We start from the raw sequence: 22,670 nt of genomic DNA on the forward strand, positions 1-22,670 counted from the left end.
AAGGCGTACGACTCGGTTAGGATAGAAACCTTATACAATGTTCTTACAGAACTTGGAATACCGAAAAAAGCTAATTAGATCAATTAAGATATATTTAAATGAATCCCAAAATAAAGTTCGGGTAGGAAAATATTTGTCCACGAGATTTCACGTCGAAAATGGCCTGAAACAAGGAGATGCGTTGTCGCCATTATTATTTAACTTCGTTCTGGAATACGCTATAAGGAAATTCAAAGATAGCAACCAGGGCCTACAGTTGAACGGTATTCACCAGGTTATGGCATATGCTGATGATGTAAATTTAATAGGGGATGATAGGAAAACAATAGAAAGAAATGCAGAGATCTTATTAAACGCTTGCAGGGACATGGATTTAGAAGTAAATGCAGAGAAAACTAAATATTAATATATGGAAGTGGGTCGGGACCGGAATACAGCAAATTATGGATGCGTTAAAATATTAAATAATACTTTTGATAAAGTGGATAGCTTCAAATATCTAGGATCAATATTAACAGATGAAAATCATATTCACGGAGAAATTAAATGTCGATTAAAAGCAGGGAATTCGTGTTACTATTCGGTTCATAATCTCTTGTCGTCGCGAATTTTGTCGAGGAATTTGAAGCTTAAAATATACAAAACGATAATCATGCCTGTTATTCTGTATGGCTGCGAAACATGGTCACTTACTCTGAGGGAAGAACATAGACTGAAAGTATTTGAGAACAAGATCCTGAGACGAATATTAGGACCCAAGAGGAACGGGAATGGGGAATGGCGGAAACTTCATAACGAGGAACTACATAATTTATATGGTTTATCCAACCTTGTTAGGGTCGTCTAGTCTAGGAGGCTTAAGTGGGCGGGTCATGTAGCTAGAATAGAAGAAAGTAGAAACGCTTTCAAAGTCTTGACTGGAAGACCAATCGGAAAACGACCATTATGAAGACCCAGGTGCAGATGGGAGGACAATATTAAGATGGATCTCGCAGAGATTGGAATAGAAAGTAGAAACTGGATGCAGTTGGCTAAGGATAGAAGTAAGTGGAGAGCTTTTGTGAACACGGCATTGAACCTCCGGGTTCCATAGGCCATAGAGTTAGTTAGTTAGTTAGTTATTCTTTCAGATATGATTTATAAACTTTTAGAAAATGTAATTTTTCATGTGTGCCATCTACAAGTAATACATAAATACACAATTATTCATTCAAGAGAATGAAAAAATAATTATATTTTTTCAATATATTTCACCCGGTCGTTAAATATAAATCCCCATCTTAGGTTACTGTTGGCGGATGTCCATTTCTCCCACTTTTTACTTGTTCTTTTACCGTATATTACTAACTAGGGATGATTACATACCGGGACCAAATACCTGGGGAAACCCATATATAGTCTGAAAGCTCCTGCCATAAGAAGTACGATACAGTTTTGAAATCACGGGCAAACATGCAATTTGACCCTATAAGCAGCCGGTTTGTTAGTGTTCGTGACCCTATGCATGGTGTGTATTCAACAGAATAAAACTGAATGTAGCGATCATTGAGATAATATAAAGACCTAGAGATGCCCTGATGCGAGATATTTGATGGTATCGAACTCGCATATATCGAATCGATCCGCCATATTGGAAATGGGAAAAGAGATATTTTCACATAATGCTCCATAGTAATTTATGTCTTTTTTGTTTTTTGATTGTCTCTGTTTGTAGGAAGAAATGTACATTGGAAAAAATAAACGTTGTTTGAAGTATTATGACATGTTAAAGGAAAATAATGTTCTTTCCTCTTTTACTCTGTAACAGTCAATAATATAATGTGGTTGTGTACTTGTAATAACATTGGATGAATAGGCATGTTCATTGTATTTACACTGTCAAAAGGCTCGTCAAGACTACTAGCTAGAGAATTGTCAAACTATTATTAAGTTTGCTTATCTATTGGACCCGTGTAACGTGGGTTCCTGTCACCACGGCATGGCGCGTCCTCAGGTTGTGGATCGAGGAGAAGGCCTCTAGATATACAGGTTAGCTGCGAATATACTGAATAAGCAGTCGCGGACTTTATGATTTTCCAGATGATTTTCCAGTGCTTCAGGAGACAGAATTGGGATGGATCGTGGCAGGACGCGTTCCTCAAGAACGTGACCCCCATATTCCATTAACAGCATGTTTTGTGAAGACAAACATAGATCTACAGCAACAACTTCAAAAATTCTGTGAACTAGAAGAAATTACTGTTAACCTAGATCAAGCGAAGAGCTTGCATGTGAGCGACATTTCGTTCAGAATACAACAAGAGATCATACAGGGCGTTTCATTGTACGATTGCCTTTGCTTGAAGACCGTACAGTTTTAGGCGATTCTTATCAGCAGGCATTAGTTAGATTAAAACAATTGGAAAGAAGATTTGATCAACATCCGGGCTTTGAAGCTAAATATACGGAATTCATGCAAGAATATGAAGATCTTAGTCACATGGTAAGGATAGATGAGCGTAAAAAGGAGGACGTCAGCGTTGCATACTATTTGCCACATCATGCAGTTTTTAAGCCCACAAGCTCTACAACGAAGCTCCGTGTGGTGTTTGATGCTTCAGCAAAATCTGACAGCGGAAAAAGCCTCAACGACATTCTCTTAGTTGGTCCTACAATACAGCAAGATTTGTTTTCTATCATTTTGCGCTTCAGAACTCATTCGGTAGTATTCACTGCAGATATCGCTAAGATGTATCGCATGGTCAATGTTCATCCAGAAGACACGCCATTACAACGTATATTGTGGAGAAGATCTAGAAATGAACCGATTCAAGTTTTTGAATTGATAACACTAACGTATGGTACGGTATGTGCTTCATTTGTGGCCACAAGATGTCTACAGCAATTAGCAGACGAAGAAGAGCATAATTACCCTGTAGCAGCAGAAATATTACGTCGAGATTTCTATATTGACGATGTTTGTAGTGGCATGAGCAACATACAGCAAGCTCTAGAGGTCCAGAAGCAATTGATAGAGTTACTGGGAAAGGGAGGTTTTGTACTTAGGAAATGGAGTTCGAATGATCCAAGGTTATTGGAATCCATCTCGCCAGAGCTTCGAGAAGTGCAGCGTCCAATCCAGTTCCACGAAACCAAGGCGTCAAGACATTAGCATTGTCATGGCATCCATACAAGGATATATTTCTCGTTGAAAGCAAGACGTCAACAATGAAGGTTCAAGAGTGCATTACTAAACGCCAGATTGCTTCAATCGTTGCCACTATATTCGATCCATTAGGAGTAATTTCACCAGTTGTCATTTCATACAAAATATTTTTGCAAGAATTGTGGCGGCAAAAGGTTCAATGGGACGACAATATACCAATGGAATTAGCAAAGAAATGGACTCAAAATTATACAAGCAGCTTCCATTAATCAATCAGATTAAATTCGACAGATATGTACTCGTTGAAGGAAACATAGCGGAGATTCAGATCCATGGTTTTTCAGATGCTTCTCAAAGAGCATATGGAGCTTGCATTTATATGGGATCGATCAATCAACAAGGAGAAATATCAGTTAAGTTATTATGTGCTAAATCACGTGTGGCCCCAGTCAAGAAAATCACTCTCCCACGTCTGGAGTTATGCGCAGCAGTTGTTTTGGCAAAATTAGTTCACAAGATTTTACCAATTTTAAAATTGAACATAAGTAGCGTCCATTTATGGACCGACTCCCAAATCGTGTTGGCATGGCTAGCTTCTCCGTGTAATAAATGGAAACCTTTCGTGGCCAACAGAGTAGTTCAAATTCAAGACTTAACTGACGTTAGCTGTTGGAAACATGTAACTTCTTTAGACAACCCTGGAGACTTGATTTCAAGAGGAATAGATGCAGTTTCCATAAAGGACAATTCATTATGGTGGCACGGTCCACAATGGCTTTCTAGTTTAGAATCTAATTGGTCAGTGACAAGTAAGGATTCATTGCAAACAAATCAAGTTCCAGAGAGTAAGGGAACCATAACATGACAGTCACTTTAGACAATTGGTGCAATGGAACCGTAACAAGATTCTCAAAATTGTCAAGGTTAGTTAGGACAATAGCATATTGTAGACGTTTTGTTCATAACATCAGACACAAGCAAAGCAAACTAACAGAAGGTCTTTCAGTACAAGAACTCCACAAAGCGCTCCATGTTTGCACCAAATGGACACAAGAAATTGGATTTCACAGCGAATTACAGCATTGTGATGGAAACATTGTTCTGTCAAGAAGTAAATTGAACAATTTACATCCATTTTTAGATAGTGAAGATATAATCCGAGTTGGAGGAAGATTGGAGAATAGTCAGCTTCCGTTTGACGCCAAACATCAAATAGTTCTGCCTTCAAATCAACACTTAACAAAACTTATAGTTGAAGCAGAACACTTAAGATTACTTCATGCTGGACCCCAATTATTAATATTATCACTACGCCAGAAATATTGGATCATCAGGTGCAAACAGGTAGTAAAACAAGTGATCCATCATTGCTTCACATGTTTCAAGTTAAAGGCCAGTGGTTCAAAACAACTTATGGGACAGCTGCCAGCAGCTCGTGTGCAGCAAGCCAGACCATTCCTAAACGTAGGCGTGGACTACGCTGGAACGTTTTACATAAAATCAGGAGTAGTTAGAAATAGATCTGTACGCAAGGCATACGTTGCGTTCTTTGTTTATTTATCCACCAAAGCAATACATCTGGAATTGGTAACAGATCTTAGTGCGCAGTCATTCATAGCAGCTTTACGCAGATTCATAGCCAGACGAGGAAGATGTCTCAATATATACAGCGACAATGGCACAAATTTCGTTGGAACCAACAACGAATTGAAAGAATTGTATCAGCTGTTTTCATCAGATCCTTTAGTTCTCAAGTTCATGATTTTACATCGACCGAAGGAATTCAGTGGCACTTCATACCACCAAATTCGCCGCATTTTGGAGGACTACGGGAAGCCGGTATAAAATCAATGAAATACCATCTAGTTCGTATTACAAAAGGTGCAGTGTTAACATAAGAAGAGTTTGCAACATTACTCACACAGATTGAGGCCTGTCTCAACTCTCGACCACTTACACTGCTATCAAGTGAGCCTAACGACATCAGTGTTCTCACCCCTGGACATTTTTTAATTGGAGAAGCCCTTACAGCTTTACCAGAGCCTAACTCCACCGCAACACAATCTCAAGGTTGGAGATGTAGTTTTGCTGATTGAAGACAACGTTCCTGCATTGCAGTGGAAATTGGGCATCATTGAAAAAGTGTTCCCAGGAAAGGATTTCTTAGTTCGTGTAGTGACGGTTCGTACTACAACTGGAACATATAAACGTTCCATCAAGAAACTAGTTGCATTACCATATAACAACGATTGGAATTGAGATTTTGAGTAATAAAAAATAAGTACAGTTGTAACATTGCTTCAAGTTTTGTGTTTGATTCGTTTTTTATGTGTATCATTTTGTTTTATTTGGTCAGACCTTACCTGACCAACAGGGGGAGTATGTTCGGGATTATTTGTGTGTTTAACAGTGTGTGTGTCTTTAGCTGGCAACAGTGTTCAAGTTGCTTAACGCTTTTCTATTGTTTTGGGAAGAGTGTGTGAGTGTAGAGGCAGCAAGAACATGCAGTTTTGGTGAACCATATATCATGGTCGAAGATCATACAACACAGCACAAACAATAAGCCATCGTATCAAAATCATTTACAACTAAAGACCTTGTGAATATGTTTATTCTCGTGTATTATTTTGTGTGCAAACTGAAGTTGTAATCATTAAATACAGTGATTTTATATTGGGTTGCATTCATGTGGTGTACAAATCAAGCCTTACAGTCCACATGTATGAACATCGTTTTTAGCATTGTTATTGTACTTCAGTGAAGTTACAAATATATACATTCACATTATACACCGAGAAAGCTAATTAGATTAATTAAGATATGTTTAAATGAATCCCAAAGTAAAATCCGGGTAGGACAATTTTTGTCCACGAGATTTCACGTCGAAAATGGCCTTAAGAAGGAGATGCGTTCTCGCCATTATTATTTAACTTGAAAGGAATACGTTCTGGAGTAAGCTATAAGGAAATTCAAATATAGCAACCAGAGCCTACAGTTGAACGGTATTCACCAGGTTATGGCATATGCTGATGATGTAAATTTAATAGGGGATGATAGGAGAACAATAGAAAGAAATGCAGAGATCTTATTAAACGCTTGCAGGGACATGGATTTAGAAGTAAATGCAGAGAAAACTAAATATTAATATATGGAAGTGGGTCGGGACCGGAATACAGCAAATTGTGGATGCGTTAAAATATTAAATAATACTTTTGATAAAGTGGATAGCTTCAAATATCTAGGATCAATATTAACAGATGAAAATCATATTCACGGGGAAATTAAATGTCGACTAAAAGCAGGGAATTCGTGTTACTATTCGGTTCATAATCTCTTGTCGTCGCGAATTCTGTCGAGGAATTTGAAGCTTAAAATATACAAAACGATAATCATGCCTGTTATTCTGTATGGCTGCGAAACATGGTCACTTACTCTGAGGGAAGAACATAGACTGAAAGTATTTGAGAACAAGATCCTGAGACGAATATTAGGACCCAAGAGGAACGGGAATGGGGAATGGCGGAAACTTCATAACGAGGAACTACATAATTTATATGGTTCATCCAACCTTGTTAGGGTCGTCAAGTCTAGGAGGCTTAGGTGGCCAGGTCATATAGCTAGAATGAAACAAAGTAGAAATACTTTCAAAGTCTTGACTGGAAGACCAATCGGAAAACGACCATTATGAAGACCTAGGTGCAGATGGGAGGACAATATTAAGATGGATCTCGCAGAGATTGGAATAGAAAGTAGAAACTGGATGCAGTCAGCTAAGGATAGAAGTAAATGGAGAGCTTTTGTGAACGCGGCATTAAACCTCCGGGTTCCCTAGGCCATAGAGTTAGTTAGTTATCTATTGAACTATATGTTTGAACTGTTGGAAATTTTGCGAAAATTATGTAACGTACAAGTGTTCTTTGACACCTTGGTAACATGCGCGCCGACTACATGGGTGCTCCGGAGCTACGGCACCCACCCAAATAATCTTGTAGGGGGAGGTGCACCTACAAGAATTCAATTTGGACCTGAGTTTGAACCCATTTCTCTTGCATTTAAGTCAGCCGGGTTTCCGACTGATCTGAGGCAGCCCTAAATTATCCTTATAGTACCGCTATATTTTACTTTATCACAGCACAGCCCTTTATGACAGTGTTCATTAAATATTTTAACTAAAAGTAAATCAATCAACTATCGAGACTTTCTTAAAAAATATAGGTTAACAAATCCCGCCATTGATATGCACCCACATAAATCTTGGAAAGTCGGCGTCGTTGCTTGGCAACATACTCTTTGGTTGTGGAGGAAGTAGACCTACTTTGTCTACGTTAAAAATTGCTAATGATAGCAATTAATGCATAAAGTAATCTTTACCCACTGTTAAAAGAAACAATACGATTATCTCTCATACAAGTCCCACTTTATTTATCGATATTCTGTACAAGAAAGTATATTTTTAGTGGGTTCACGTTCACTTTAGCAGACAGTTCTACCCTATTGAAATAGTGATTACTCGAGCAGACAGTTCTACCGAATGTTTTACATTTTTTATATTTTGATTGTAGGTTACAGCTTCGTATTTCTTTTGGCAGAGCATGCACTAAATGTGGAGCTCCATTTCTACTTGCAAATTGACTTCAGGAGGGCTCTGTATAAATACAATGTGGACGTATCACATAAAAGCTGCAGTGCACAGAACAAGAACCAATTTGTGCTAGGTAGCCACCAAAAGCATGAATGCTTTGTAACCGTGTCAGGCAGGAGTGCAGCAGGGAGCCCGAGCGGTAGCAAGAGGGTGTGTCCGTAAGGAGCAGGCGCCTCAGCGACGGAGAGTATATGCATAAACAAGTAAACTGGAGGAGACACTTATACATACAATACTGCCACTATCACTCAAAATTCATTTCAATATGGTCTGCACTGACAATACTTACTTATTCATTACTTCTTCCATTCTTTTGCAAAAAATATATCACATCGTATTTTACCTATAAATTTTCTATTTGATAGAACCGTCTGCTCGAGTGAGCCTTTTATATTTCGTATATAGTAGATATATAATTATTTTTGTTTTCGTGGAATTTGTTAGTTAAAAACCACAGGCGCTACGATTTACTTTTAAAAATAATAATTTCCGATTTAGTGTCGTAAAACGTAGGGCGGATAACATAAAGGGTTGTAGCATTTGGTATTGTTAAATATCTACGATAATTTTTAGGCGTTTGTTCCAAGTTTGCTTTCCACAGAATTTCTTAACTTCGCTTATATCTACACCATTGGAGAGATTAAGATTAGTTAAATACCACAAGAGCACAGCCCTGAAAAATATGACAAGTAAGTAATACAATATCAATGGCAGAGGTGTAGATAAGTAGCCCACCATATGTGTACCATGAAAATTTATACTGCCAAATATTCGAAAAACTACGTTTGAAAACTCCCTAGCTTAGAAAGTATAGAGTATATCCCAAGCGGTTTCTGGAATTACACAGAAACTAGTTTGCGCTCTGTCTAAATACTCATGTTTAAGAATTCACCGATTCCAGCGAAACGAACACTCTCTTAGTACTTAAAGGAGTATCCCTATACTTTAACTTCCTTTCTACAGTTCGTTTCGCCGATAACAGAGGATAGTAAAACATGGTATTTAGATAGAGCACATACTAGTTCCTGTGTAATTCCTTAAACCACTTGAGATAGGTCTTATAGGTTCTAAGCCAGGCCGTTTTGAAATGTGATTTTTCGAATATTCGATGGTTCATAACTCTGAAAGGAGACGTTTTTGACCCATGTTTCCCACTAGACCCATGACCCATTAGAACTTTTGTTTCATTTCATATAAGGAATCACCTCAAAGTTTTTCGGTGTTGTTACCTTTCACCCTGTATGAATGAGGTTTCTCGTAAACTTCAGAAAGTTGCTAATAAAATATAGGAAATAATATTCTTCATCTAGGTTTAGGAAGACCAAAATAGTCTTTAGGGTATTCCAAAAAACAGACCGTCTTGTTAAGAATCAAGAATCAAGCTCATAAGAAATACAAAACTTGTCAAAATGCCAACAATTGTCCAGTCTAAATGTTGAACCTTTAAAATTCAACTGAATGAGGTTACGAATAGTTGTTATAGAAGCATAGAAAGTGTTTTAACTTGTCCTCCTGAGAAAGTTTGAAGGTAAAGGAGTGAAAAACAATGAATCAATTGATATTTTAAGAGATGTTCTATTGAGTGAGATGACAGTACTGCAGAACAGTTTGCTCAGTACATTTCATATGTTTTTTAGGTTTCTCCGGTTATTACAGTTAACGAGAAATCATTTTTTATTACGTTTTGTGAAAGTAAACCCCGCGAAATTACTACTAAAGATGTATTAAAAGTTATTAAATTTCTTAAGACTAAGTTTACATATGTAATTCGTGGTATATCAGTCTTTATTATTAAAAGAATAGCTAAAATAATTTAACCTATCTTCTCTGTTTAATTGTAGTCTTTATACTAATGTTTATCCAGATATATGGATGATCACGGTGACAATCATATCTAAAACTTAGGGTAATAGTGCCAGATTTTCCCCCCTATTTTTATAATGAATATTATTATGAGATCTTTTGAGAATTTGTCAATATGTAATAAATAAGGTGAAGGTCGTAACTAATATAAATCAACAGAGCTTCATGAATCGTATATGCATAATTCCAGGTATGATGCATAATTAATTTCCTGTAATTTGTGCAGGCAGTCAAGTAGGTGCTATTCGATGAACATTCTGATAAATTGCTCCATCATTTATTAATGAATAAAATGAACATGAATGACTTAAATTATATTATTAATTGGTTAACTTATATTTAAATAGTAGGAAAATTGTTGTAAGATATAAATACAGTTTTGCCTTTACCTGTAGTATAACTTCTAGAGGGTCATTGGTTTGATTCCTGCTCGCACTAAATGGGCTTTGTGATGAATAAAACACCGTGTGCGTGGCTTATGTGGCTCATCTCTATTCTTTCTTCTCCTCACCACCTGAATATAAAGGAAAGAACTTTCAAATAAGTCGTATAAACACAAAAAAGGAAGTGAGATTTATATCACATCGTAAAACTATAGATGGTTTCAAAAGAATAATGAATACTGAAACTGAAAAAAAAATATAAGCTGTATAAATTAGGGTTGAAGAGGAATGAGTATGAGACGGAACATACTCTTGGGCGCTCAAGCCTTATCTGACTAGCTCTTACCGATTTTGCTCTACGAGGACATATATCGAATCTGATTTCTACTACTTCCAAAGAATAAATGAAATCGGAGATGAAACATACTCTTGGGGTTCTGAATACATATCAAAAGACCGTTCTTTGCAATTTTTCACCATTTTCTGATTATGGTGACCAGAATTGGTACAGGAGATTGTAGATTTGTAATATTAAACAGTCGAGATGAAATTTATTCTGAGACGCTGAAGTCATATGAAAGTCATTTCTTACTGCCTCTTACAGTATTTGCTCTGTGAAAATTAATATTGAAGTCGAAAGTGGTAGTAAATTACTACCACTTCTGGTTTCAATAAAGAGATCAAAATGGAGATAGAATATATCTTTAAGGCTCTTAATAGATCGTGAAAAATAGCCCCTCACTATCTGTTATCGTTTTTGTTCGACAATAATCAACGTTAAATCCAGAAGTCGTTGATCTTTGTCACTTCTAGTTTGAATATACGGCTCGGAAGATATATGGCACCTGTTCTTGTGACGCTGAATCAATTTCAAAGAACGGCTTCTCGCTTTCTTTTGCCGTTTTTTCTCAGACACCTGTCAACAGACGGGCATAGCAGCTCAATATTTATGCAAAGTGTGCTCTTACGATATCGTTATAGATGTCAAATGTTACTGCTGGGTGGTGTAAGAAAGCAACATCTTATAGCCCAAATTGGCTTAAAGCACTTTTATTTGCAGAAATAAATCCCTTCGGGCTACCAACTGAAATCAACATTGTCAGTGACTAATAAAAGTGGAATTTTTAAATATCGCACAATTGGTATTAACTTATGTTATGGAAAGAAACCAAATCCGGGACAGTCTCTTCTAAATTGAGACATCTTGAAGCTCTATCTTATTCGAGCTTTAAAAAGAGTCCGGCCTGTTTTTTTTAATTAATAAAATTAGATATTTTCCACTTTTTTCAGTATGGCCAATTGTTTCAAGGTAGTATATATATATATATATATATATCGGGTGTTCTAAAAATGGCGCCAACGGACCACAGGACATTATTCTACAGGTCAAAATAAAGCCATATATATATATATATATATATATATATATATTAGCTTTCGTGTCATCTTCTGGAGCCACAAATTGCACTATGTGGCAACGTCGCAAATAAAGTACCATAAATTTGATCTACCAGTCTATCAAATACTTATATCGATTCTTTCCAGATGGCAGCTAAAGTAGATATTGATTACACAAGCATCATTTATTAGTGTACGAATCGTTTTAACTGGTTGTTGTATTCGTAGAGTAACTAATGGCTCCAAATTAATCTGTGATGTTGCCACATTGTGAAATTTTGATTCTCCATAGCGGGTTAAGGAGGCCCCGGAGGGCAAATCATCATACAACATTTTCACTTTATTTTGATTTGTAGAATAGAGTTTGTGGTCCGTACGCGCTATTTTTATAGCACCCTATATATATATATACCCAACTGTAAGCACGAAGTTAAAAATTTAATATTTCTGTAATCGGTATTAAAAAAGTTTAATTATATATATATAATATTATATTTTCTCGGTATGTTGCTAGATTTGTCGAGTAATATAACTATTTGCGAAATCTAAAAATGTCCCCTTTCACTATAGTTCATCATATGGTGACCCTAGACTTTAGTGACTGCCTTGAAGGGAAGCGTTTCAGGTTTGGTTGCTTGATCAAGTCGACAAAAATAAATCTTTTTAGCACCACATCCCACTTTTGTGATCACGAATCTCAAGTAAGTTTTAACTTAACGATCACCACAGCACATTGGTTTTTAAAAGAATAAGAAGTCGTTTACACAAAAAGGATAAATTGTACGTAAAATTTATTTTTCACTGGAGGCAAATAAGTAACTGAGTTACGCAGACTAAGAGTTGATATTACTTCACATTATTCAGATCAGATTAATGCGTACATACAATTTGAAACACCTGTCTATTACATTTATATCCATATTAAACTAAATATTGTTATTAGAGAATACAAAATGCATTAATTATATGTTATTAGAGTTTTACGTTACTGAATACGTATCTATTGGTATTAATTATAAAATAATTTTAATTAAACTATGCTGTTTCTACTTCTGGAAACAATTATTGAACGGCCTTTCCAGTAGTTGGAATATTTGTTCCTTTTATTAACTTGGTAATGAAACCGCAAAACAGTAAGTGTAAGAATAAACTATGTCTCAGAAGGTGGGAAAGCATGATGTGAATTCTGTGAAGCGTTTAGTTTATCTGTTAATGAGGACAATAGATTGTTTCACAGGTTGCAATTACTAAACTAATTGCATTGTCGCAGTGCTGCATAACCAACACACTGCTTCTAATTACTTAAAGGGAAGCTTAGAAAGCAAACAAAGACCCTTAATTGTCAATGTGCACTAATTGAGTTAGTACATTTAAGCCTCTGGACCTGTATTATAGAACCGGTGCCTTTCTGATTGTAAAAATTCAGTTACATTTTTAAGGAACAAATGATTGAAAATATATTAATTAGTAATGATATCGAGGTGAGATGAGACGATATTGCATAGAGTGTCAGTCTCCCCTCTGAAGATAAACCGCGGTCTCAGTCTCGCTTTGAGTTAAAATTAATCATCTCAGTGTCGATATCGTCTTGATCAACGGATGCTTGTCTGTATTTCAATCTCGTTTCGATAATCTTGAAAAAAAAACAAAAAACTATGCTATATTAAAATTGTATATACAGTATCGTCCTAACATCTGTAATTTCCTCTTTATTTTTCCACTTGACTGTAGATTGTATAATTATTGTGGGCCGTATACTTCTAAGTGCTTGTATGTGAACATGCTCGTGGGTTCACTCTCCCATTGAGTGTTACTTTATCAAATTTATCGGTTTACCAAGACTTGAATAAAACATGACTAATGATTCGGAATCCACTTTAAGGAAATATATAATTCTGGTCTTTCGGCATCTATGATTATTTTAGTCTGTCACGTATGAGACGACCTACCTCGACGATAACTAGTTCCAAAGGAAGTAGGGAATGAGGAAGAAATGAAGGGTCCTGGTGTCTTTAAATTAGATACCAATACCATCTCGGCATTTGCCTGGTCTGAATGAGAAAAACCCAGGACAGTCTTCGTTCAGAATGGATGATCTGAAAATACTTTTATATCCTTCCAGCCGAGTTTTCCGACTGGGAATTGAATCCGGAGACGCTCTCACTAAAGGTGATAAAATCCCACTTTAAGCAATAGATCTTGCAATTTCGGTTTTAAGAAGTAACAGTAAATTGTAATCAATTGTCTTCAACATTATAGTTTAATTTCTGTTGTTAAATAGGTGTAGTTGAATACTACACACCCGATAATGCAATAGATATCACGAAAACTGTATTTAATCGAATTGAATTGTAAATGTGGAACTTTTTATCTTTCTTGACTGTTCATTTCACCACAAAATATCATGCTCATTATCTTAATAAATATTGCTACTAAAATAATAATTATTTCTACAATAAGTTTCGTTGCAAAAGGACAAAATGCTTCCTTACATTTTAGCTTTTCTAATTGAATTTACACACTATAAAACAAATTTCCTGAAACTATTTTCAGCTTAACTCTTCATAGCTTTATAGTGCAGTACTGAACTTTACTATTTGTGGTATCTAGCTGGATCCCTAAATGGGTTTAATTCAAACTCCGATGTCTCGCGTAATTCAAATTTCCCTTTAAACATATAGTATGTTCTTTATATTACAGTAGTTTACTAGGTTGTATATGTGCGTATCCTGATTTTCGTCTTGCGCCTTACAAATTAATTGGCCCCATGTTGTATGTTTTTGTGGTTGCAGTAGATCGAAAGCATATACTGCAAGTTTTAGTATAATCATGGAGAAGACAAATTATATACTTAGTTAATTAATATTAATTAACTAAAGTTCATAATGCAGTGCCTGTCACATTTAAGCACTTTTAGTTTTTGTGCACTAACATTTATTTTGCTTCTCGTCCAACATTAATCAGCTTAGCATTGCAATCTTCGTGAAATAGAGATGAATTTTATTTCAATCTGTGAAAACATATACGAAATATTATTCTGTAATTTAGTTCATTTAAAAATGTGGTGGAAAAAATGCTTTTTAATTCTGAAATGCCTCAATATACCTATAAGAAATGAGTCACCTCAAGTTCTTATGTCTTTTGAATGAGCGTTAGGTTTTTACTTTAATGCTAAGTAATCGGTATCATAACGAAGTAAACATTATGATACTTTGATTAGTTGATTTGAAATGTAATCTTCTTTTAGATCGTCGAAGTTATGAGACGTGGAAGCACAGGGAGACGTAGGATCCGAACAACATAAGATTCCACCGGGATTTAAGTCAGCTGGGTCTCTCGGTCCGAAGACGGGTACCCAACACTCTCAGAGGGAACTTATTTAAAGCAGAATCAGTAGAAACCTTTCTATTTTCTCAAATTCTACAAACTTCTGCATTATTAAGAAATGTACACAGAGATTACTATAAGTCTGCTTAATTTTACGTTAATTTGAATTACATACTAATAGACGTATTTGCTGTTTAGAAGTGTAGATCCTCGCTGATTTCATTCTTACACTGATACATGTTGGATTCCATAGTATATTTATTGATCACGTGGTTGTTTTTTACTCTTTTACACTAATTTAATACTGTATTTCATATCATTACACTACCCTATGTTACATTGAACTTTACTGAAATACATTTAGGAGCTTTATTATATTTAGATATGTGCATAGTCTTTCTTGTTGCATTGATCAACCATTCGCAAACGACTTTGTTAATATTTTTATTGCTGGTTTTCTTCGGTTTCCTCTTGATTTGACTATTTCCATTATTTCGTCTATACATTTCAGCACTTCATCAATGAGCGTTTTCCAGCACTTAACAGCATCACTGTTTCCCGTAAAGAGATTTTGTCTTTCTCTTTAAATTTTATAAGAGACAATGAGACATGCGACTCAGCAATGATGTTCATATTGTAGATTCAGTAGGGCTAATGGGAGTATTATCCAAACAAATTAATGTTTCCATTTCCCCTACTCTCTACCTATTGTTTTGATGCATTAAGCACAAAGGCACTTCGTAAAAGAATTCTGTTAGTACATTCTTGCATTTTTACAATCTGTCGACGTAACATTGTTCAGATCTTTTCAAAAGGTGTGTACTATGTTACCCATAAACAACACTTAGCAGGCTAAAAACATAAAAACTATAAAAGTACTGGAATATACTAAAAGTAAATTTCTTTGTCATGGAATATTCTAAAAATTTTACACGTAGTCTCTAGTGAATTCTTTAATTATTGCTTTCCGTTTCCGAGTTGGACAGATTCCGTACTATGGGAAAAAATAACATTGCATAACCTATTATCTTGGCTGGGGCTACGAAATGTGCCCACAAGGGTCAAGTTTCTGCCATATCCACGTTCTGCTTTGAACAAGTTTTATTGTATATTGCTCTTAAAATACCCGGAGATCTGTAAAATCATTAACTAACATGTAAACTTTGTTCCTCCCAACCGAAAGTAGATTAACAACATTGAAGCAAAGCAAGTTCTCCCTGTTTAGTGCTCTTTGCTTGGTAGGTATCATCCAGATTGGTTTTACAACCGGTGTACAAGGGAAATGTTATCTCTACAAATTATTACCGTGGGTAATAATTCCCCCTCGAATGACCATCTATTTGAAATGTTCGAACAAAGAATCATACCATACCAACGAGGGGGGGGGTAGTAATGTCCTAAGAAATTACCTCCCTCGAATTTACATTTATTTGAAATGTTTAAACGGAAACTCATATAGTTTCATTGATTTATTTTTTGATATGGTATATTTTTTCCATTCAAACATTTCAAATAGATTCGAATTCGAGGGGAGGTAATGATTCCCTAGGGTGTTACTACCTCCATTGTCATAGTAGTATCTTTTGATATTCTATGATTTTCCGTTTAAACATTTCAAATAACTGCGAATTCAAGGCTGGTAGTAGTTTCATAGAGCATTGTTATACCCTGGTAACAATTCCCGTGGATAAAGTTTTCGTGCTACTCTGGTTTCATCTTCAAACTTTTATGGGGCCGCGGTGGCTCAGTGGTAGAGCGTTCACCTCTGGTGCTTGGGGTCCCGGGTTCGATCCCAGCCCCCGCCAAGTGAACTTTGTGCTGGACAAACACCGTGTGCGTGGGTTTTCTCGGGGTTCTCCCGTTTCCTCCCACTTTCTTCATTCCACCATTTTATTCATTACTCATCATCACCGTCTCCTTTAGCCTAACCGGCATAGCCGTGGGACGTAAAACTCAAAGATTTCATTTTTTTCATTTCATTTCAAACTTTTATCCCCAAAATATGTTAATCTATTCTGAATAGTAAAATGAGTGGACAATTGTTTTATTATTCCTTTCCTACGTTGTCTAAAATGTAACGTATTAGATTTTAATTGTGAAAGCCGCATTGCCCCACTCAGTATTTATTTATTTATTTATTTCATAAGGACAACACAACAGGCTTAATACCCAGTTATAGTGTCGTATACAGAATTATTTAACATACACTATTATACATACACAAATATACATTATCTAGTTATACATAAGTTATTGCATGATAATTCTTTTGAACTTGTTCTCTGACATACTAAACACATCTATTACATGAAGTCTAATCATTTCATTATATGAAGCACACATTCTCCACAGAGGAGACTTATGTAATATTTTTGTTCTTGCTTTTCTACAATAGAATGTCCCAGCGTTTGCTGTTCTAGTCTTACCTGTTGGGACACGTAATAATACTTCTGAAACTAATTCTGGACAATCAATTTTACCATTTAATAATTTATGTAAGAACAACAAATCAAAAACACATCTCCTTTTTTCTAATGTTTGAAAATTAAAACTCCTTACCAAGTCTTCGGAATTCTTGTAGAATATCCGGTGTAGCCAGAGCCTAGAGGATATGTAAAATTGCTAATAATCTCTTTTTGGTAATAACATTCTTTTCAGTCACTAAGTTCTGTCTTTTGTTCATGTGATTGGAATAATTAACGTTCTTTGAGTATTTTCCTTGGCAAATCAAATTTATTATCGATGAAATATTACTTATAATGATATTTATCTCGTATTGGGGACACTCATCTCACATATATCTATTTAGTGTGTACCAACCATCCGTATTGTGAAGATTACATTGTTCCACTAAATACTCATCACTAATTTGTATGTAATTACATATTTTTTCCTTCATATGTAGGCTTGTCAAATCCTTAAATATTTGTGATTCACACCTGTAGGGTGCTTCAAATCAAGTTTTATATTGCAGATTTGTTTTACATATTTTGACCAATGTTACATATTTCTATGGTTTCTACATATTTTTACATAAAACTGCCTTAACATTTTGCGTATACTGAAATTTTAATTTTTTAAGAAAATAATAAACTCACCAAATGTGCAAGGCTTCCATCTAGATTAAATTTTGTCATGTCTATATTTTCTTTTCATTACCGAAAGAGAAACCTCTCTCTCACTCACTCTCTCTCTCTCTCTCTTTGTTTTATTTCTCAAACCATGTTTCGCAGAATTTTCGCCGATAACAAAAGAAATATAAGAAGAAACCAGTAAAAATCCTCCCTTCTCCAATCTTATCCTATCCTATCTATCCTAAATCCTATCTTATTGCGAGTAAATTGCTGGAACGCTCGAATCATTCCACGATTGCTCGCTTTGTAAACGATGGCCTTAAGGTATTGTGGCCCGGAGGAGTTCAGGAAGAAAAAGTCCTTGTTCTCTATACAGACAGTGCAGGTACATGTTAAAAGCGGCTAGAGGACTTACAGTTTTTTACCCTCACTTAATTTATTTCACCTGTATGGCCCATGCTCTTCAGCGTGTTGCTGAAGAGGTGAGATACAACTTTTGCGAAGTAAATCAACTAGTTTCTTCTACGAAAAAATGTTTGTTAAGGCTCCACAATGTGTTCAAGTTTACAGAGATCAGCTGTCAGACGTGCCACTTCCTCCGGAGCCTGTGCTAACGGGATGGGGCACTTGGATACAGGCAGTACATTTCTACAATGAACGTTTTCAAAAAATTAAGCCCGTTGTTCATTCATTTCCATCGGAGTCTGCTGTGTCAGTTGGCATTGCTCAGAAACTGTTTAATGACTCAAAAGTAGCGTGTGATATCGCATACATAGACAACAATTTTGGTTGGCTACCTACAAGCATTAAGAAGCTAGAGACTGTTGGGTGACCTCTTCCGGAATTCATGGAAATCATAGAGAATGAAAAGAGACTACTGCAAGGTGTGTGTGGAGATGTAGGAGAAAACGTTCGAAAGAAACTAAATGCAGTGCTGTAAATAAACCCGGGTTACGACAGCATGTTGGCAGTGTGTAAGATTCTCAGTGGTGAAACAAGAACCACCTGAAGATATTTCCCCCAACTACATCCCCCTGTTGAAATACGCTCCTGTTACCTCATGTGATGTGGGGAGATCATTCTCTGCATACAATAATATTTTATCCGACAACATGTTACTTCTGATAATTTGGAAATGTGGCTTGTAACCCATTGTGCAACAACACGCAGTTGAACTGCAGGCACATATTTTGTAAGTACTTTATTTCAAATAAAAAATGTTCATTAGTGGAAATATTCTTCAAACTTAGTTCATCTGGTATTGTTTAAAAGATATAGGACTGCTTTTTCCTCCATGAAATAAATATATATAAAACAATACATTTCGTCTTAAGTTTCTTTTAGTATTTAAATTTGTATACTGCGTATAATTCATTTCAAAATTGGGCCATAGTGACGGATGCGCATTTAGTGTAAAAGTGTAAACGGGACTACACCACACCACATGAGATTTCTGACGTACAAATGCCGTATGCATTGCTTTTCTCGGGCTTTCCTGTTTCTCTCTATTCGATTCACATCTTCCTTCACTCGCATCTGATTTTTTATTAACCTGCAATCAGTTACGTCAGTGACGTATGACTGTCTCAGCTGTTGAAGCACTTCACTTCATTGGGGGACTTGCATTAAGCAGTATAAAGTGTAGTAGATTTTCCTTTTTATTTTTATAATTCGTTTGAATATTGCATACTTATACGCGTGTTAATATTACGTTTTCATAAACATGTAACATATGTAATATTACATATTCTTATATAATGTTATATATTTCTTACATTTTAAGTGATTTTTGTTACATATTTATGTTCATATTTAGGGGGTTAATATTACATAAAAGTCCGGACTCTATGTATCACTTGTCAATTTTGGATATTTAGTGGTTGATAGTACAAGAACATCAGTATTTGGTGAAAAAATTGTTATTCTTTTAGCCCCTCTTTGAGTTGCAAGAATTACGTGGACGATTAACTTTATATCAGCTTCTTCCTGTGAAGTGCTGAATCTTATGCCAGTGATTTGTTTGACTTGACTTCGCTAAGGAAGAAAGATAACAGTTTTGTTTTAAATAACTAGATTTTTGAGCAAATTCTGACTTTATACTACAGTAAGTAAGTCTTTATTTTTATAATGAGATAAAAGTTTTTTCAAGGTGACATGTTTTATATTCATTTTTTCTTCAACCTTGTACATGACAGGTAGGTTACCATGGTACCGTTTTTCTCTGGTGGAATTTTTAGGAAATTCTCAAAGTAAGTATTGAATACGATATGAATTTCTGCGTATCTGTTGTACTAGGCTAAAATTTTATTGCTGAACTGATGTGCCAAATCAGCAACAGTTTGCGTAACTTTTGAAGGTATCAATTTATGCTATTCTGCGTGTGATATCGCATACATAGACAACAATTTTGGTTGGCTACCTACAAGCATTAAGAAGCTAGAGACTGTTGGGTGACCTCTTCCGGAATTCATGGAAATCATAGAGAATGAAAAGAGACTACTGCAAGGTGTGTGTGGAGATGTAGGAGAAAAAGTTCGAAAGAAACTAAATGCAGTGCTGTAAATAAACCCGGGTTACGACAGCATATTGGTAGTGTGTAAGATTCTCAGTGGTGAAACAAGAACCACCTGAAGATATTTCCCCGAACTACAACCCCCTGTTGAAATACGCCTCTGTTACCTCATGTGATGTGGAGAAATAATTCTCTGCATACAAGAATATTTTATCCGATCGCCAGCAAAATTTTACTTCTGATAATTTGGAAATGTGGCTTGTAACCCATTGTGCAACAACACCCAGTTGAACTGTACGCCCATCTTTTGTAAGCACTTTATTTCAAATTAAAAATGTTCATTAGTGGAAACATTCTTCAATCTTAGTTCAGCTGGTATTGTTTAAAAGATATAGAACTGCTTTTCGCTGCATGAAATATATATATATATATATATATATATATATATATATATATATATATATATATATATATATATATATATATATATATATATATATATAACAATGCATTTCGTCTTAAGTTGCTTTTAGTATTTAAATTATAGGGATGCACGCGAGACGAGACGAGACGAGAAATGGAAAGTCTCGTCTCGTCTCGCAGCCTCAAATCTTGATCTCGTCTAGTGTCTCGTCTCGTCTCACAAATGTGTAGTCTCGTCTCGGGTCTCGCATAAAATTTTGAATCTCGTCTCGCGCGGGACTTTCTCGCATGGTCTCGCAGTCTCGCATATATTCTGGGTCAAAATTTTGCAATATGTTATTCTGTGGCTGTTAATGAATGATGATGTGATATTCTGCCGGAAAGCATTTATTTGACCTAAAAGTACCTTGGCAAGGTGAATCCATGGTGGTTTGCCATTGCTTTCCATGGGATGAATGTTCATAACATCCTAAGGAGACGTAACCTAGAGTTCAACATGGTATTCGAACTTGTGTCCTCTCCGCTCCAAATTAAAAGAAAAGTTGTGCTGGAATTTGATTGCTGGACCATTAATTTTCGTCAAATTAATAGCATAATTTACAGCAAAACTAGCATAAATTGTTGCAGGATCCAACATTGTTTTTCAGCTTAGAGGTCTTCAGCAATATTTTCCAGTATGCCATGCAGGCACATTTTTGCCGCGAAAAAACAGTAGCATTTTCAATTCTATCTTCGTAGGCTTACATAATTTACAAATAAGCAACTCAGCATTCGTCGCAATTTCAAAGTAATTCTGGAAATTACTTACGCCCTGCTGTTTTGGGTGGATCAAGACTCGAACTTGTAGAAACAGTACCTTAATCCGTTTCACTTTCATCTGGGTCCCCGTTTGGCTCTTCTAAAATATCGTCGCCACCATCAACATTTACACGTTTTGATCGTTTCCTTGAAGGGTAATTTTCCATTGTAAAGATGTTATTATACCACCAAAAGCGCTTGTAGACAACAAAAGAATTCATCACAATACAATACGAATTCTTTCGGTTCGATCGCGCTTGTAGCAATGTTGCATCATCGCATTTTATCAACTTTCGCTTTCAACTTATATAGTGTTGCCAGATCTAGAAAATAAAATTACTGACAGATATAGGGCCATTCCTAACATTCCCACCAAACCTATAGGGCCATCCTACCAAACCAGTGTTTGAATTAAACTTCCGAACTAAAGGGGGATGTTTTTGATAAAAATATAGAAAGAAAATGCTTATTCCATGTGAAAGTATAATGTTATTTCTGCGAGCCGGGCCGGGGATAAACTTTGACGAGAGGGGATTTCCCCGTCATCCCCCAACATTAATCGCTAGTAGTAATGTGAAAAAGACAGAAACAACAGAAATATCACATTTCGCAGCAATAGGGAGTCTTATTCGCTTTTCAGACCAAAAACAGAAGTTCATGTATTCGCGCGCGCCCGCGTGTATGTGTTTGTGTCGCAAAATAAATTCCTAGATGAATGTTGTATAAATTTCCAATTTACAAAGCTTTTCTTTTTTATTGAGGCTTTAATTCTGAAAATAAACATTGAATAATAATAAATCTCATAAAATGTCTATTGCCCTAATCACTTTTTTGTTCCTGGAGTTATTAACGCTCAACTTATAAAACTCAATAAATGTAAAATCACTAAATATACAATAAAAATGTAATTTATAAATGTTGCGAGACTTTTCGTGCGAGACTTAACTGAGTCTCGTCTAGCGTCTTGTCTCGCATGGTTTAGTCGCGTCTCGCATACTTTTCACTGTCGTCTCTTGTCTCGTCTCGCAAATGCGAGACGAGGCAAGACTTCTGTGTAAACGGTTCTAGTTTTGAAATAGGACCACATCACACCACATGAGATTTC

The 22,670-nt window shown here is 35.8% G+C and overlaps 2 protein-coding genes across 2 annotated transcripts; both read left to right on the plus strand.

Annotated features, from left to right (window-relative positions):
• The first annotated feature begins 3,344 nt into the window (after positions 1 to 3,344).
• Positions 3,345 to 4,010, plus strand: LOC145682997 (uncharacterized). The gene has a single exon (XM_081754352.1). It carries the CDS (start codon positions 3,345 to 3,347, stop codon positions 4,008 to 4,010), a length of 666 nt encoding a protein of 221 aa, XP_081610478.1.
• LOC145682999 (uncharacterized) lies at positions 4,007 to 4,990 on the plus strand. The gene has a single exon (XM_081754353.1). The coding sequence runs from the start codon at positions 4,007 to 4,009 to the stop codon at positions 4,988 to 4,990; it is 984 nt and encodes a 327-aa protein (XP_081610479.1).
• Positions 4,991 to 22,670: the final 17,680 nt, after the last annotated feature.

The sequence above is a fragment of the Thermobia domestica genome, chromosome 4, assembly GCF_964235325.1.
Source record: "Thermobia domestica chromosome 4, izTheDome1.hap1.1, whole genome shotgun sequence".
In the NCBI taxonomy this organism is placed as follows: Eukaryota; Metazoa; Arthropoda; class Insecta; order Zygentoma; family Lepismatidae; genus Thermobia; species Thermobia domestica.